This window comes from Ranitomeya variabilis, chromosome 1 (genome assembly GCF_051348905.1).
Source record: "Ranitomeya variabilis isolate aRanVar5 chromosome 1, aRanVar5.hap1, whole genome shotgun sequence".
NCBI lineage: Eukaryota > Metazoa > Chordata > Amphibia > Anura > Dendrobatidae > Ranitomeya > Ranitomeya variabilis.
In genome coordinates this window covers 335,980,180-335,999,304 of record NC_135232.1, presented here as the reverse complement: position 1 = coordinate 335,999,304, position 19,125 = coordinate 335,980,180, and the positions used below count along the sequence as shown (strand labels likewise).

Sequence of the window (19,125 nt, the reverse complement as noted above, 5' to 3'; positions counted from 1 at the left end):
TGAATCAGGGCCATAGTCCATGACTTTTCAAAGTATGTTTCGTCTGATACACTGCAATGATTTAGAGTATAACATACATGGCGGTAATTATGCAGCCAGTTTCTGATACTGCCCTTGGTCAAGGCAGCATGAATCTAGTGACAGGTTCACTTTAAAACTATAAGGGTACCGTCTCACAAAACGATTTACCAACGATCACGACCAGCGATACGACCTGGCCGTGATCGTTGGTAAGTCGTTGTGTGGTCGCTGGAGAGCTGTCACACAGACAGCTCTCCAGCGACCAACGATGCCGAGGTCCCCGGGTAACCAGGGTAAACACCGGGTTACTAAGCGCAGGGCCGCGCTTAGTAACCCGATGTTTACCCTGGTTACAAGTGAACGCATCGTTGGATCGGTGTCACACACACCGATCCAACGATGACAGCGGGAGATCCAGCGACGAAAGAAAGTTCCAAACGATCTGCTACGACGTACGATTCTCAGCAGGGTCCCTGATCGCTGCTGCGTGTCAGACACAGCGATATCGTATGGATATCGCTGGAACATCACGGATCGTGCCGTCGTAGCGATCAAAGTGCCACTGTGAGACGGTACCCTAAGGAAAAACAATGTGGGGCGCGGCCAAGCAGTGTATGTAGAGATACGTGCTTCAGGAGAGCTCTCACTCCATCCGACTCTGCCTATCCAGAGGTGCAGATCAGACCAGCGAGTACCGTACATGCCAGTTCGAGACTTCTGGAGTCCAGGGAGCTGCTTTGTGGGCAGCGGTGGTCCCATAAGTAAAAAGATGTGCAGAGTGGAGGACACGACGCTGGCCAACTTTCAAAATGGCGCCAGCGGGAGGAGACAGAGGGACCTGAATGGAGATGTGGCGGCACGGCTGGAGCAATATGCCCCCAGATCCCATCCGTCCAGCAATCACAGAGGTCAGTGGAGGTTGCACAAAGCCCAAGGGGAGTAAATGGAGAGGGGTCCAGATTTAGAACGCTTAGCCAGGAGTATACTTCCCCTCTCCTTAAGAAGAACAGAGGCAGCTCATTTGTGGGTAGGTGAACAGCCCCAGTAACCCCACTGAAAACCCGCAGGAAAGCTATCTCTGCAGGATATATTCAATGCAGTCACTAAATGCAACTCCACACTCAGTACTCTGACGGGGCAAGTGGGATATGTAAAGGAAACCATCTCTATAATCCGCCATGATGTGCAAAAGGGGCGGACCATTCTACTGCTGTGGAGGGAAGAGTTAGCCAGCTGGAGAATACTCTTCCACCTGTGCGCAGAGACATTCAAAATCATTCGCAAACCGCCAAAGACGCAACATCAGGCTGGTTGGGGTCCCAGAGAAAGAGGAAGGGGAAGACCCTGATGGCTTTTTTGAAAAACGGCTGCACGACACATTTGGGAAAGATGTGCTCACTCCTTTTTCACAGTGGAGAGGGCACCCAGAGTCCACGAGATGAGGCCGGGTTGGCAGAACCCTGCGTCTCATTTTAATTCATATTCTACACAACAGGACATCTTCCTTAGAAATGTAAAAGAGAGACGGGGCATAAAACTGGTGGGCCTAAGAGTGTCCTTTTTTCCAGACCTCCATGGAGGTTCAGACATAAAAAGTTCCATTATTGAGATAATTCTCATTTCTTGTCCAACACTCCTTATTCACAGGAGTGCACACCCAATGGTAATGATAATGTGCAATTCTGTGCCCCAGCCATTACTGGTAAGGCTAAATTTACGCTTTAAAAGGGGGGAGGGGGGGTTGTGGTTCAGAGTTAGTGTAGTGGAGATGGAACTGCTGCTATTCCGTTAATCAGGTATTTATAATGGTATATTATCAGGTGAAAACTAAAGAACTTGGAGACTTGGGACTTATCTTTTATAATGTTCATTTGCACATGAGTTTACAGATTGCCGTATTCAGCTTAAATATGTTGTTTAATATAAGATGCTTGCTAATTACCATGTGGTCCGGAACAAGGAGGGGGAGGCGGTTTGATTGGGTGTTGTCTTTTGTTGTATGTTGAAAAATTCAATAAAAATGTATCTGATTTAAATTTATAACGGTATATTGTCTAAGTGTAGTTTTAGTAATGAAGAAAGGGTCCTATATATTTACACAATCAAAAAATGGGTAAGAAGGTTAATTTGCTATCATAGAATATAAAAGGACTATGCAATAACTGAAAAAGATATGCAATATTTAGATATATTAAAAAGGTTAATCCCTCAATAACGAAAAACAATGCTAAAAAATAAATTAAAGGGAACCTGTCACCCCCCCAGGCATTTGTAACTAAAAGCCACCTTGTGCCGCACTAATGCTGCACTTTGACAAGCTTTTAGTTCGGGTCCCTGGCACTGCTGAAATTATCGGTTTTGAAATTTGTTCCTCATACCGTGAAATCGCCATGGGGGGCAGGTCTTTCCCCCCGAATCCAGATGCTTCCCAGCCGTCACTCATGGCCTCTGCGAGCCGGGCGCCACCTCCTCTTTCTTCATTAGCGTCCCCGGCGCCTGCGCTTTAATTTTTTTGGGGGGGCATGTGCAGTTGCGCTGCCCTTCGAACTTACAGCGCAGGCGCCGGGGACGATAATGAAGGAAGAGGAGGTGGCGCCCGACGCGCAGAGGCGATGATTGACGGCTGGGACTAGGGGGGAAAGACCTGCCTCCCTGGCGATTTCACGGTATGAGGAACAAATTTCAAAAACAATTCTTTCAGCAGTGCCAGGGACCCGAACTAAAAGAGCCACCTTGTCAGAATGCAGCATTACTGCTGCACAAGGTGGCTCTTTTAGTTACAAACGCCTGGGGGGGGGGTGACAGCTAATTTAAGGATTTCAATCAGAATTAAAAACAATTGGTCTTCATTTTCCTTCAACTGAATCCCAGAGATCTTCCCTCAAGCTTTTTAATATAAGAAACTACTAAATACCCAAGAAACTGCTAAAATAAGAAGTCTCGGGAGGCTTGTCAGTTTCTTTGATGTAGGCACAAACCCATCCGCTTGAGGTTCACCGAGAGAATTTTCATTTACATGATAAGATGAATTACCTCTCCAAATTGTTAGAGGTTTAGGGTGCACAACATATTGTGCATGCAGAAAACAGAAATGTAAATACGGACAACACTACAGAAAGTTCAGATCAGATATGAATAGAAAGCCAACAATGGCTATAAGTAGAAAAACTGTAGGGGGACCAGAAAGCAAAGACCATCAGGTGATACCCTTTTGGGTTCAAGGGAAGTAAAAGGAAGGTGTTGTTTATAGGCACAGCACCTATGAACACCTGAAAATATCAGCTGCTAAGGGAAGCTCTCCTCCAGGATAGTAAACTGATTTTGACGATAACCTGATATCAGGCTGTGCTGCTGTAATGAAAAATCCTTAGGACCAAGATAAATTCTGGAGAACAGGAGAAGTCACAAAAGATTGGAGAAGGGCAGATGTTGTCCTCATCTTCAAAAAAGGAAAGAAGATGGAGCCAGGAAATTACAAGCCAGTGAGCCTTAATTCTATATCAGGATCCTTGAACAAATTATTAAACAGCATACATGTAAGTACTTGGATAAGAATACAGTAATTAACCAGTGCCAGCATGGGTTTGTAGCAAAAAAGTCATGCCAGACTAATATAATTTCCTTCTAGGATGGAATCACTGACTGGGTGGATCAGGGAAATGTGGTTTACATAGTATATCTTGACTTCAGCAAAGCATTTGATAAAGTATCTCATACTATCCTTATTGAAAAAAATGATCAAGTATGGGATTGACAAAGCTACAGTTAGGTGTATTCATAACATACTCAAAGAGTGGTAATAAATGGTTGTGCATCCAAATGGAAAAGTTTTTCAAATGGAGTACTACAAGGCTCTGTCCTGGCACCAGTGTTGTTCAACATTTTTATAAATGAGCTAGATAAGGGAACTGAAGGTAAACTAATCAAATTTGCAGTCAATGCAAAGCTAGGAGGCATAGCTAAGGGTACCGTCTCACAGTGGCACTTTGGTCGCTACGACGGCACGATCCGTGACGTTCCAGCGATATCCATACGATATCGCTGTGTCTGACACGCAGCGGCGATCAGGGACCCCGCTGAGAATCGTACGTCGTAGCAGATCATTTGGAACTTTATTTCGTCGCTGGATCTCCCGCTGTCATCGCTGGATCGGTGTGTGTGACACCGATCCAGCGATGCGTTCGCTTGTAACCAGGGTAAACATCGGGTTACTAAGCGCAGGGCCGCGCTTAGTAACCCGATGTTTACCCTGGTTACCATCGTAAATGTAAAAAAAAAACAAAACAGTACATACTCACATTCCGGTGTCCGTCAGGTCCCTCGCCGTCTGCTTCCCGCACTGACTGTGAGTGCCGGCCGGAAAGCAGGGCACAGCGGTGACGTCACTGCTGTGCTCTGCTTTTACTTTACGGCCGGCACTCAGTCAGTGCGGGAAGCAGACGGCGAGGGACCTGACGGACAATGTGAGTATGTACTGTTTTTGTTTTTTTTACATTTACGATGGTAACCAGGGTAAACATCGGGTTACTAAGCGCGGCCCTGCGCTTAGTAACCCGATGTTTACCCTGGTTACCCGGGGACTTCGGCATCGTTGGTCGCTGGAGAGCTGTCTGTGTGACAGCTCCCCAGCGACCACACAACGACTTACCAACGATCACGGCCAGGTCGTATCGCTGGTCGTGATCGTTGGTAAATCGTTTTGTGTAACGGTACCCTAACACTAGAGAAGATAAAGGATTCAGATGGATCTAGATAAGTTTGAACAATGGGCAGTGACTAATAGGAGAAATGCAAAATTCTACATCTGGGCGAGAAAAATGAAAATGACATCTACGGAATGAGAGGAAGAGAACCAAGCAACAGTACGTGTGAAAAAGACTTGGGTATACTAATAGATCACAAACTACACGAGTGAACAGTGTGATGAAGCAGGAAAAAAAAAGGCAAACAGTTCTAGGATGTATTAAGAGAAGCATAACATCTAGATCACGTGAGGTAATTATTCCCCTCTACTGCTCCTTGGTCCGGCGTCATCTGGAATACTGTGTCCAGTTCTGGGCGCCACATTAAAAAAAAACATCGATAAACTGGAGCAAGTGCAGAGAAAAGCTACCAGGATGGTTAGTGGACTGTAAACCATGTCCTATGAAGAACAATTAAAGGATCTGGACTGTATAGCTTGCAAAAAAAAATAAAGGCTAAGAGGAGACTTAATAGCAGTTTACAAATATCTAAAGGGATGTCACAATGTAGAGGGATCATCATTATTTTGATTTGCACATGAAAATACGAGAAGCAATGGAATGAAACCGAAAGGGAGAAGATACAGATTAGATATTAGAAACACTTTTTGACAGTGAATGTGATCAATGAGTGGAACAGGCTGCCACGAGACGTGATGAGTTCTCCTTCAGTGGAAGTCTTCAAACAGAGGCTGGACAGACATCTGTCTGAGATGATTTAGGGAATCCTGTGCTGCATTGAACAGGGGATTGGACACGATGACCCTTGAGGTCCCTTCCAACTCTAACATGATATGAATTGAATGTCTTTTATTTAAGGCATTTCAACGCAGGACTGGCATCTTTTTCAAGTAAGAAAAACAACACAATTTATTTTTTCACTTGAAAAAGACACTAGTCAAGCGTTAAAACACATAGTGAAAATAAAGACCATTTGAGTCATCTTGATCCTTCGGATTCCTCATTACAGCAGTGTAGCCTGGTACCATGTTATCGCCCAAATTGGTCAGCAATGGCTACAAGTCATTTTCACACAAGTCAAGGTTGGTGTCCATACATGAAAACTTTAATCTTAGCGCTGAAGAAGTCAGAATCATCGAAACTTGACCGTCATGTAGGAAAAGATTTATCTAGATTTCCTTATAGATGGATACAGTTTATATAAGCATATTGGCTCTAATTTAACAGACATAAATAACCAACTTTTACCTTTCTCTCCTGTAAAGGTTTCTGATCCACAATCTTCTGTTGGTCTTTGGATTTTGGAGCGGTTTGCGCATTTGTACCCTGGTAGGATAAAAAACAAAGCAAAACCAGTAGGTACCAGAATCAAGAAGGTGAAAAGGACTAATGTATGAGCTTTAACGCACCTGTAAATGAACATAGTGATTGTCTCTGCATTGAATCCTCTCGTATTCACTGTGGGCATCCTCCCCTGGATCACTAGGTGTGCGATGAAGTATAGGGGGCGGTGGCAAAGGTCGATCCTGAATGCTACCTTTGCGATGCGATGCTGGAGAAGCACTGGGAATGGCAGGAAGAGGCCGTCGTGAAAGGCTTTCACTAGAAGAAAGCCGTGGTCGTGGGAAGAGAAGCGCTGCATTAGCATTTACCAAGGCCACAATACACCCACTCTGCTCCTGAATTAACTGAGTCAATGATAACTCCGTTTCGCCATCCTGTAGTGCCCTCAATGCATGTTCCAGTTGCTCAAAATGTCCAGAAAGTTCTCGATGAAGCGATGGATCTGATGCTTGGCAAGAGTGGAGAAGAACAACTTGTGCCAATCCAACAAAATCTTTAAGGACTTCAACACCTTGAGTGGTTCCTTGACTTTCCATGCATCCTCGTCTTGCACCTTCCTGAGGGCTATCTCTTACAATTATCTTTTGTAATTCCTGATGTTGTATTCGCAATGCCTCCACTGTACAAAGCCCATCAGTACGAGGATCCCTAGTCAAAATGGATGGTAAACTAGACTCTCTACTTCCACCAGAATCTACAGATCGACCACTGCCAGTGCTTGAAACTGAAAGACGATGGGTCTGGGTTGAGTCAGTGGGTTCTGGTAAGTGACCACAACTAAGAATATCTTCAGGTGCTTCATATAGATTCTGAAGACCAGATACTCGTTTCAGGTTAGAGGGCATGGAATAAATCCCCTCATCTTCCTCATTATCATCTAGTGGTACATTTTGAAATGTTGGTGGCACATCATAAATGTCTTCTGGAATCTCTTCAGGTGGTGGGACAGCCTCATCCTTTACTTCTTTTAGTCGCAACACAGGACTATCATACATACTAGACATAGAATGTGTATCTTTCAGTAATGATGATGGCATATCGTAAACCTGCAGGACATGGGTAGAAAAAAAAAGTATAAATGAGATGGCTCCTATAAAATCATTCTAACTAACAAAGTACTACCGTATATACTCCAGTATAAGCCAACCCGAGTATAAGCCGACCCCCATAATTTTGCCACAAAAAAATGGGAAAACTTATTGACTCGAGTATAAGCCTAGGGTGGAAAATGCAGCAGCTACCGGTGAATTTCAAAATTAAACATAGATGCTCCATACCGTTCATTATGGCCCCATAGATGCTCCATATAAAGCTGTACCACATATAATGCTCTGCACCGTTCATTATGGCCCCATAGATGCTCCTTATAAAGCTGTGCCATATAGAATGCTCTGCACCGTTCAGTATGGCCCCATAGATGCTCCACATAAAGCTGTGCCCCATATAGAATGCTCTGCACAGTTCATTATGGCCCCATAGATGCTCCATAGAATGCTGTGCCATATACAATGCTCTGCACCGTTGATTATTGCCCCATAGATGCTCCATAGAAAGCTGTGCCATATACAATGCTCTGCACCGTTCATTATGGCCCCATAGATGCTCCATACAAAACTGTGCCATATATAATGCTCTGCACCGTTCAGTATGGCCCCATAAATGCTCCATAGAAAGCTGTGCCATATACAATGCTCTGCACCGTTGATTATTGCCCCATAGACAGCTGTGCCATATACAATGCTCTGCACCGTTGATTATTGCCCCATAGAAAGCTGTGCCATATACAATGCTCTGCACCGTTGATTATTGCCCCATAGAAAGCTGTGCCATATACAATGCTCTGCACCGTTGATTATTGCCCCATAGAAAGCTGTGCCATATACAATGCTCTGCACCGTTCATTATTGCCCCATAGAAAGCTGTGCCATATACAATGCTCTGCACCGTTCATTATTGCCCCATAGATGCTCCATATAAAGCTGTGCAATATATAATGCTGCTGCTGCAATAAAAAAAAACGACATACTCACCTCTCTTGCTTGCAGCTCCTCAGCGTCCCATCTCGGCGTCTCTCCGCACTGACTGTTCAGGCAAAGGGCGGCACGCACACTAGTACGTCATCGCGCCCTCTGACCTGAACAGTCAGAGCAAGAGGACTGGAAGACGGAGCGGCGCCCGGCGGGTGGAACGCGGACAGGTGACTATGAGATACTTACCTGCTCCCGGCGTCCCTGGCTCCTTATCCCGGACAGCTGGTCTCCGGGTGCCGCAGCCTCTTCCTCTGTCAGCGGTCACCGTTACCGCTCATTAGAGAAATGAATATGCGGCTCCGTCCCTATGGGAGTGGAGTCCATATTCATAACTTTAATGAGCGGTCCCACGTGACCGCTGAACAGGGGAAGAGCTGCGGCATCGAAGACCGTGGGACGGGCAAGGGGAGCGCCAGGACTAGGTGAGTATGCGACACGCTCTCTCCCCCTCACTCGCCTACCCTGCCGCCGACCGTGACTCGAGTATAAGCCGAGAGGGGCACTTTCAGCCCAAAAATTTGGGCTGAAAATCTCGGCTTATACTAGAGTATATACGGTAACTGAAATTCCCAGACACAATGCATACCGTTGCATTTACATTTTAACAGGACAGGGGTTTTAGATTTTTCTCACCTCCTGTGGTTCAGGCTGAGGCACCTCAATCTGACGTGGAGAGTTATAGATATCATCATCAGATGTAGGTGGTGAAATACAAAGGCGGGCGATCGGTGGAACTTGATATACCTAAGAGAGAAAGGAGAAGAAAAGAAGAAAATTAGTCTCCGTAACTATTTCTGCCATCTATTCTTATATTTTTGATCCTTCATCTTACCTCTGTACATGATGGGCTCTCCTCTTGATCTCTGTTATTTCTTCCTATGTTGTCAGGTTTTTGTGGTTTTGACATCACAACAGTAGCTCCAAGAAGTCGAGGTGCTTGGTATTCATTTTCCTGTGATTCTGTCACCGGAAGAAGCCGTAAACGGTTTCCAGGAGCAATTCCCTGCTTCCCCTTAAGCGAGCATCTCCACCATCCATTAAGAGTCGGAGGGTCTTGATCTAAAACCAACATCACGTCACCTCGACGAAAGCTAAGCTCTTCAGGACTCTCAGCAGCATTGTCATATAAGGCCTGTGCCAGCTGTGCCTAAGTGAAAATAAAATTATATTAAAATGTAGATGCAGGAATCAGAAGAGAAATTCTACACCAGTCTGACAGATGACTACATGGTGCACACCTGTTGGGGAACACCACGCATGCTATTGAAGCATCTTGTTGTTCTGCACCCTGGTCACCTAATCAAGACATAAAACATACAACCACAACAAAAAGGTGAGGACATCCATGAATTTAGTATGTACTTCATTTTTCCCATTGCACTTCTGTCTAAAAACTACAATAATTGCATTGATTAGCAGTATTGGTAAAAAGTAAAAGGCGCCATAGTCAAAACCATCACTGACTGGAGACTGGGACAACAGACTTAACGGTATGTTGCTCCTTTAAAAATATATAGGATTTAGATAATCACAATCTATTTAAAGGAGAACTAAAAACACCCATTATTAGCTCATTTACATAGAGAATATCCCTCAAGGCAACCCTGAAGTCAACAGCATGCATATTAACGCTGGATGGAAGATCCTGCAATACAAGCAAACCGTGATAATGCCCATGGTTTAATGGTACATCAGCTAAAGGCACACCCAGCTGTAATTTGGATAATCTAGTAATCTGATCAAGCACATCATTTTCAATACTGAAGGTAAACAACAGCATCAGTCCAGAGACGACAACTCTACAATGAACAGCATTATTCATTGAACATCTCAAACTGGAACCTCAAGATGCTGTGGAGCTCACCGCGACCTCTACATACACAAAGCCATCCTTGCTTCTCAAGGTTAATGCATTAGGTTTTGAAATGAGCCCCTTGCTTACCCTGCCATGTCCTTCTCCCATTATGCAGAATGCTTCTGTCTCTTTAAGAGAACAGAACATGTGGCGGTGACATCATCCCCGATACAGAATAAAGAGAAAGAGAGCACTGTCTCCAAGTCAATGCCCAGTATAAACCAGATCAGAAGCTGCTCTCATACAGTCTGTACATTAGATAGACAAGACATCCCATTTGATTCTCCTCATACGTCACCATCAGGCTTCTTAATCTGCCCTTCAAATAGCCAGCTAGTCATGTCCTGACAACCACAGCTCCTGCAACATAATACCAAATCTCACTGACATCCTTATGGAAAATGTGCATACACAAGCTCTGTTCTCCCCTGAATAAACCCCAACCCCCTTCTCAATCCTCCAGTTGCTCAGACTAGAGGACAGCTGGCTGCCTTTAGAATGGGAATGTATAGCTCTGTGGCTATTGGGAGGATCCTTCTTTCAGGATGTCTTGGCCTTTGTGGATAATTTTGAACAGCATGATCTTACATTACACCATTAACTACACAGCAGAGAAAAACCACAATTACTGGGATAATGCAACGTCTTCCCAGAATAATCAGGGTGGAAGCACTTAGAGGAAAGTGCATATCATTCCAAGCTCCAGCCAACAGGCAGAACTGCTGAAGTCTGGAAAATAAAGCAATTCCTTCAAACATCAGGTTGCCTATAAATATAAGTCCTTCAATTGTCTTCTGATGTGATACTTACAATGCTGTTCAAACTTTTTGGGATTTTATCAGTTTCTAGCAAGAATAGGAAACCTGGTGGCCATTACTGCTCCTATAGGGGGTGTCAGTGGGTGCTGCCGGAGGTAAGTATTGTAGCAGGACATGAATCATCACAGCATTTCTGAAAGCTGGGTTACAGTAATTACTGCAGCCAGCACTCGGAAATTGGAAACAAACGTGTATGGACCTGTTCACATCACCATTCTCATTGTGAACGGAGGTATATGTCCCTGAAAAATCTGACATATAGCTGCTGTGCCCACAAGCCCCTATTCACCCAGGTTGTGCCAGAAGGTACTCCATACAGTGTACATTTCTTTCTAAAGTGGGGGAAGGGGATTAATGGGCGATCTACAGGACATTTACATAATGCATATGTCTGACTTGCCTAACCTACTTCAATCCCATCACAATAATTTCTCCCATCAGGGTTTATAAGCGACTAGTGATAGTGGATTTGTAAGTAATCCTAGACAAAGGACATTGTGATTACCTGGTTGTGCAACACGACAGAAGCCGTGTGATGTCATATGGACAGAAATGCTGTTAAACAACAACAGAGAAACATGCACTGCCGCTAATTTCAGTAACGTTTCCCGTGCACGGTGAATGACTATTCCTCCCAACCACTTCCACCCCCACATGTACGCTTGGCCGAGTGTTCATGTGTTCTCAATGGGGAGAGAGGAGTAGGCAGCTGCAGCTGATCTCTTATAAGAACAACAATTCAACAACATGAATCACCGTACACTTTAAGAGATCAGTTTGGAGGTTTCGAGAAACTTTACTTCTAGATTTTATTCTAGCATTCTTTAATTAAAACTGGCCTTCGGCAACATGACAAGCTGAGAATGCGAGATTGCTGCCAAATGCTGAGGGACAAGTGCAAGAATGTTCACTGAAATGTAGAAAATCTCAGCAGAATTGGGTCATGTGCACATCACTTCTGAAGAAAAAGAAGAACCAGGCCGAAAACGAAGATAAAAATTAGGGAAAGGGTCTTCTTTAGAAGGTGACCTTATTGCTTAAGACTGCAATAAACATCCAGATTTACTCTTTACAACCTAATTATTACCAGATTTTCATTTGTTTTTGAAACATTTGGCTAGTATCACATAACTGGGGAGACAGATAAAGCTTACTTGAGAATTCATCATCCATTTAGTCTGTAATAACACAAACAAAACCTTATGCTACGTTGAGTTTCTGATGCCTTGTATTTTCAAAAAAAATGCAAGTAACCTATTTTACTTAATGGGTGCAGAAAATATCCAGCATCAAAAGCACATTGTGGGAACATAGCCTTAAAGGGGTTGTCCATTACTAGGATAACCCCTTCTTGACCAAAATGTTTGGCCCTAATAACATAAAGCCTATACTCACCTCCCATGCCGGTGCCGTTGCCGCGGTGTCGGCACTCGTTCTCCCCAGGGCTCTCATGTGGTGTTGTGACATGTGACCCCGGCGCCCAATCAGCGCTGGCATCACTGTCTCCACCTTCGGACAAATCAAACATGAAGAGGAAGTTCGGGCTGCAGCTGATTCATGCCTTCCTCTTTATGTTCGATTTGCCCGAAGGCGGGGACAGTGATACCAACGCTGATTGGGCGCTGGGGTCACGGGTCACAACAACTGCACCAGAGCCCCTTGGGACAGCGAGTGCCAACACAGCGGGAACGGCGTCAGTATGGGAGGAGAGTATAAGCTTTATTATGTTATCAGCGCCAAGCAGTATGAGAAGAAGTTGTCCAAGTAGTGGACAACTTCTTTAAAATATTAATTTACACAAGAGGAATTATTGTTGTACTCTACAATGAGTAACGTCAGCATTGCGTGTCCATTAGAACTGTAGCTACTGTGATTCTTATACCATTAGTAAACTTGTTCTTGCCATGTCCTCGGAATTAGGCCTGTTAGGATCCTTGAAGCATGCACATTTGGACCACCCACAGTTATACAGGACCTGACTTGTTCCTCTTGTCAGTAGTGTAACTTGAAGTTCTTGGGCACCAATGCAAATTGTCTAACAGGGCACCCAACTGTCATAGGTCTTTGATAGTACTGGTTTACTTATATGGGCCAAAGGAACTTTTTTGCCCCCCTTCCCCGGTAAAAGGGCCCAGGTGCGACTACAACCCAACCCATGCATCTATAGTTATGCTCCTGCCTCCTGCAGTTCTTCTGAACTAATCCATGGTGATCAAAGTATTGAATTGAATATAAAAGCTAAATTCTGTCTGTAGTACAGATGTGTATAAGCAGCCTGAGACCATAGTAATGACGCATTTTAGTGTTTATCTTAGCATCTAAATCACCCATCCTCCCCTTGTTGGCACAACTATTTCCTGCAAACTTGGTCACCAACTAAATGCTCCTTACACTCAACCATATTTTTGAAACCACCACCGAACTATGAATCTGTGACTAGAAAATCTATTCCGAGTATCTGATGGTCATTTCCAGAAAGGCAACCATCAGGCAGGGGTTTCCTCTTTTATAGTATGGAGCCCTCCACCTACATGGCAGTAGTATAGGACATGTTTTCCTAAGCAAACAACAAACACGTGATGGAAACCCAAGTCACCACTTATAGTCAAAGGAATCAGTCAGAAACTGTTGGTGACTGTTAAGTGACAGATCTGGTACTCCTTACATTTTACGCTCTCTATTTCAGTGATGGAAGAGTCATGAATTTTTTCATGTGGAATCAAGGCTGTAATGACAGCGAGTGCAGGGGTTGCAGTCGAACCCAAGCCCTGGAGCCTAGGGAGTCTTTTGGCTCATATAAGAACAACACCATTAAAAAGGCGAGATAGATGGGAACCTATAGTTCTGTAGTGGAGTTCTCCGCGCCAATCCTGTCTTTCCATGCTTTCATGGGGCAGCTCTTCACCATGTGCCACCAGACCCAGGCCCCGGATTTATTCCTCAATTAAATTATACATACATTTGCCAAACGGATCCAGAGATATGGGCCTTTTTAGTTAGTGCTAATGGTCTTTACCAAGGGGGTGTGGCTCACAGAGTAGTAGTAGAAATCAGCCTAAAGACACGTCCCCTGAAAATATATGTGAGCCACACCTCCATGGTAAATGCCATAATAATTAGCACTAAATAAAAAGACCCATATCTCTGGAACCATATGGTGGATTTACAAAAAGCAAAAAAAGGAACAGTCAGGGGAGCAGCAGGAATAAAATAAGTATAATTTTTGTGCTGCTGACAGGTCCTCTTTAAAAGGTTTGTACCCAGATTTGAAGTTATCCTCTATCCCCAGGCTAAGGTACAACATCTTGATTGATGGGTTCTGAGCCAAGCGACCCCCATCAATCCTGAGAACAGGGATCTAAAGAAGAGACATGCCTGAATGGAGCGAGGTCGAGCATGTGCACCATCGCTCCATTCATTCTCAACCGGAGTGCTGGAGATACTTTTAGCATATATATGTATAAGTTTATAGGCACATTAAATGTGTGTGTCATTGGATTTTTCTAGCATACAGTGGCATGTAAACGTTTGAGCACCCTGGTCAAAATTACTGTTATTGTGAACAGAAGATTAAATGATTATGAAGAGGCCAAAAGTTAAAGGTCACGCATTTCCTTAGAAGGGAAAAATATATATATTACAGATATTATATATAATTTTTGTTTTCATTTTACAAAGTCCTAAAAGGCAAAAGGGCCGATGCAAAAGTTTGGGCACCCTTGGAGATTTGTGTGCCCAGATAACTTTGACCAATGTTTCAGACCTTAATTAGCCTGTTAGGGTTATGGCTTGTTCACAAAACCCAGCCTCCTCTAGTCTTATGCCAAAAACCAGCAGCCATGGATTCTCCTAAGCAGCTGCCTAGCACTATGAAAATGGTGGAGGCCCAAAAAGCAGGAGATGGCTATAAGAAGCTAGCAAAACATTTTAAAGTTATCCTTTCCTCAGTTCGAAATGCAATTAATAGTGATTAACTCACAAACAGTCCCTGCATGTGTTGCAGCTGTCGAACAGCCACGAGATGTGCAGCTGTGGGTACTCGAACATATTTTTAGAGCAGGTCGCAGACAGGCAACATCCGAGCATGCTCGGATAACTCCTTACCTGAGCACGTTTGTTCATCATTAGTAATTAAGAAATTTCAGCTAACAGGAACAATGAAGGTCAAGATAAGGTATGGAAGACCAAGCTAATTTTCAGTGAGAGCTGCTCATAGGATTGCTAGAGAGGCAAATCAAAACCCCTGGTTGACTGCAAAAGACCTTCAGAAACATTTAGCAGACTATGGAGTTGTGGTACATTGTTCTACTGTTCATAGACACCTGCACAAATATGGCCTACATGGAAGAGTAATCAGAAGAATACCCCTCCTGGGTGCTCACCATAAAATGCAGCATCAGAAGTATGCAAAAGAACATCTAAAAAAGCCTGATGTATTTTGGAAACAAGTTCTGTGGACCAATGAGGTTAAAATAGAACTCTTTGGCCACAATGATCAAAAGGTATGTGTGGAGAAGAAAAAACACAGAATTTCAGAAAAAGAACAAATAAATAATGATCCTAAACACACATCAGAATCCATTATAACTACGACAAAAGGCACAAGCTGAAGGTTTTACAATGGCCCTCACAGTCACCCTAATCTGAACATCATTGAAAATCTGTGTCTAGACCTCAAAATAACAGTGCATGCAAGACGAGTCAGGAATCTCACAGAACTGGAAGAATTTTCCAAGAAAGAATGGATGAAAATCCCTCAAACAAGAGTTTAAAAACCCTTGGTTGGCTACAAAAAGTGTCTACAAGCTGTGATACTTTAAAAAGGGGGTGCTCCTAGGTACTAACCATCAGGGCTGTGGAGTCGATAAGCCAAACCACCGACTCCGACTTCTCAATTGCCCTGACTGCGACCCCATAGCCCTGCCTCACTACTGAGCATGTACATAAAGTACAGCACAGATTCATCTCACCTAAAAGCCGAGATCATTAGATCAGGAACAGAACAGACATTTATAGGACATTTCATAACTTTCCCAAATTCTTATAAGAACATTTACAGCACATCCTGCATTGTACTACTGTACCCAATTTATTATATATTTTAGGCGTCGGAGTCGGTCCATTTTATACAGACTCCACCAAAATGGACTCTGACTCCACAGCCCTGCTCACAATGGAGGGTGCCCAAACTTTTGCATTGGCCCGTTTCCTTGTTGTCATTTTTTAAATGTAAAAGAAGAATTTTATTTTTTTTCCTTTTTGCCTAATATATAAAGGAAATGTGTCATCTTTAACTTTGGCACTCTGAGAGATCATTTAATCTTCAACTTGCTTATTGTTTACAATAACAGTAATATTGACCAGGGGTGCCCAAACTTTTACACGCTACTGTACGCACAAATCTTTTGCCCTAAATGTAACGCGATCATACAAATGGTGCAACACTAGAAGGGATAAATGAAGAGAATAAAGGGAGGCATCCATAAAACTATGCCTATGATCATTATGGTGTAAGATAAGATAATGCGGAGGAGACTGGTGCCTCAAATCATTAACAACAGGCACAGATGTAAGGGAATAATTAGAACAAGAACTTTTTAAAATTAATTACATGTAATCTTAGGGAGCTGGACTATTACTACCATCGTGATAGAGATTATTAAATCAATTGAGAGAAAAATGATAAAGTAATAATAAACCAAAAGGAGAAAAAAACCCACACAAAATAAAAAGATGGAAATTAAAAAGTAAAACAAGGGAAAAAATAAATTAAAAAAGCAGGAAAACAAAACAATAAACATCCCCTGGGTCATGTCGCTAGCTCCACGCTGCACATTACACCCAATGAGGTCACCCCATACACACCCGTGTCACACGTAAGCAGCCAACGACACGGGAAGAACACGGAGGGTCTACCTGGGCACAAACACGAGAACACGGAGGGTCTACCTGGGCACAAACACGAGAACACGGAGGGTCTACCTGGGCACAAACACGAGAACACGGAGGGTCTACCTGGGCACAAACACGAGAACACGGAGGGTCTACCTGGGCACAAACACGAGAACACGGAGGGTCTACCTGGGCACAAACATGAGAACACGGAGGGTCTACCTGGGCACAAACACGAGAACACGGAGGGTCTACCTGGGCACGAGAACATGCAGGGTCTACCTGGGCACAAACATGAGAACACGGAAGGTCTACCTGGGTACAAACACGAGAACACAGAGGGTCTACCTGGGTACAAACACGAGAACACAGAGGGTCTACCTGGGCACAAACATGAGAACAGGAGGGTCTACCTGGGCACAAACACGAGAACACGGAGGGTCTACCTGGGCACGAGAACATGCAGGGTCTACCTGGGCACAAACATGAGAACACGGAGGGTCTACCTGGGCACGAGAACATGCAGGGTCTACATGGGCACAAACATGAGAACACGGAGGGTCTACCTGGGTACAAACACGAGAACACAGAGGGTCTACCTGGGCACAAACACGAGAACACGGAGGGTCTACCTGGGCACGAGAACATGCAGGGTCTACCTGGGCACAAACACGAGAACACAGAGGGTCTACCTGGGCACAAACATGAGAACAGGAGGGTCTACCTGGGCACAAACACGAGAACACGGAGGGTCTACCTGGGCACAAACACGAGAACACGGAGGGTCTACCTGGGCACAAACACGAGAACACTGAGGGTCTACCTGGGCACAAACACGAGAATAACGAGTCACTTACTGGCATTGCGTCCTCTGTGCCAGTCACTCACATGCCAATGGAGTTTCCTCAGGAAACATAGGTGTCCTCACACAGCCTGGCACCTGGAACAAGGCAAGACAGACACAGTGAGAATGCCCCAACAGCCCTGACTAAAGCTGGCACTGCCACCTGCACAGGAGGAGCACAAGGAAGTGAGTCCAGGGAGGTGGCAATGAGCAAAGAGTGGGGGTCTCACCTCAAAAGTGAGAGTACTTCAGCCCAAGTCCCGGGTCTTGTCCTACAGCACAGAGCACGGCAGGAGGGAAGGACACTGCACAAAGGTGGGGGAGACACGGGAGGAGGAGACATGGCGGCGGGAGGGGCTGAAATAGGAGATGAGCCCCTATCTGGCCAATTGTACCAGCAGCAGAACATGGAGGAGACTGAGGGGGCGGGGGACGGGCGCTCCTTAACACCTCACTCACCGAAGGCACGGTTAACCCGTCAGGTACCAGGATGTCGTGGGGAGAACGCCGCCGGCAGCAGCAGATGCGCTGGAGGTTTAACCACCTGTATGCCGGCAGCCTCCCCTCAGTGTAGTCACACAGTGAAGTGATTTACCACAGAGGCAGGCAGCTTCCCGTGAAAGGCGGCTGTGAATTTGGTTTTGGTGAGAACAGTAGTTTCTTGTATGAAGGGACAGTCAGCACCAGCCTCCTGCCCACACTGCATCCACATACACAGGGGTCTTCTGTTCTGCCCTCCATCCCCCACACCAGCTCCCACTGCATTACTGAGCTGGCACCGGCGGGAGGACGTGAGGGGATGTATGGATGGATTATACCGATATGCTTGTCAATATATGTGTGTATTTGGTAGGAATATATGTTCTGCATCTATATACTTATAGAGTTCAGTTGCAAATCTTTAGTCATTATTTAGTGGAATGTGTTGAGAACAATAAAACATGAAAATGATCATTGTAAATCAAAATCAATATCCCATGGAGGTCTGGATTGGAATGATGCTCAAAATTCAAAGTGGAAAATCAAATTCCAGGCTGGTCCAACTTCAGTGGAAATGCCTCAAGACAAGGAAATGATGTTCAGTTGTGTGTGTGTGGCCTCCACGTGGCTGTATGACCTCCCTACAACGCCTGGGCATGCTCCTGATGAGGAGGTGGATGGTCTCCTGAGGGATCTCCTCCCAGACCTGTACTAAAGTATCCGCCAACTCCTGGACAGTCTGTGGTGCAACGTGACGTTGGTGGATGGTGCGAGACATGATGTCCCAGATGTGTTCAATCGGATTTAGGTCCGGGGTACGGGCGGGCCAGTCTGTTGTGATCCGCTTTTTGGCTCCCCTGGTGGTGGCTGGTGGTACTGGAGACTTGTGTGTGCTTTTCTGCCTCAGCTCACCTGTTTCCATCAGTTTTGGGAGTTCCCTATTTAGCCTTGCTCTCCAGTCACTTCCTTGCCGGTCATCATTGTAACCTGAGTCATTCAGTTGCATGTTCCTGCTACCAGTCTGCTGATCAGCTAAGTGGACTCTTGTCCTTATTGTTTTGTTTTTCTTGTCCAGTTTACAGTTTTGTCATTTCCTGTTCTGGAAGCTCTTGTGGACTGAAATTGCCACTCCTGTGTC

At 44.7% G+C, this 19,125-nt stretch overlaps 1 protein-coding gene across 2 annotated transcripts in view; it reads right to left on the bottom strand.

Moving 5' to 3' along the window:
- The window catches only part of EFS (embryonal Fyn-associated substrate), a 30,541-nt gene extending 12,672 nt beyond the window's left edge, over positions 1–17,869 (bottom strand). The window contains exons 1-7 of one of the 2 annotated variants that reach the window (XM_077299276.1): positions 17,738–17,869; positions 17,521–17,603; positions 9,337–9,394; positions 8,931–9,245; positions 8,732–8,842; positions 6,134–7,114; positions 5,973–6,050 (exon numbers count right to left, since the gene is read on the bottom strand). In XM_077299276.1, the coding sequence (XP_077155391.1) occupies positions 5,973–6,050; positions 6,134–7,114; positions 8,732–8,842; positions 8,931–9,245; positions 9,337–9,357 (1,506 nt within the window). In that variant the 5' untranslated portion in view covers positions 9,358–9,394; positions 17,521–17,603; positions 17,738–17,869. The remainder of the gene's footprint in view (positions 1–5,972; positions 6,051–6,133; positions 7,115–8,731; positions 8,843–8,930; positions 9,246–9,336; positions 9,395–17,520; positions 17,604–17,737) is intronic. The other variant, XM_077299280.1, reaches the window with a different exon arrangement.
- Between the last annotated feature and the right edge of the window lie 1,256 nt (positions 17,870–19,125).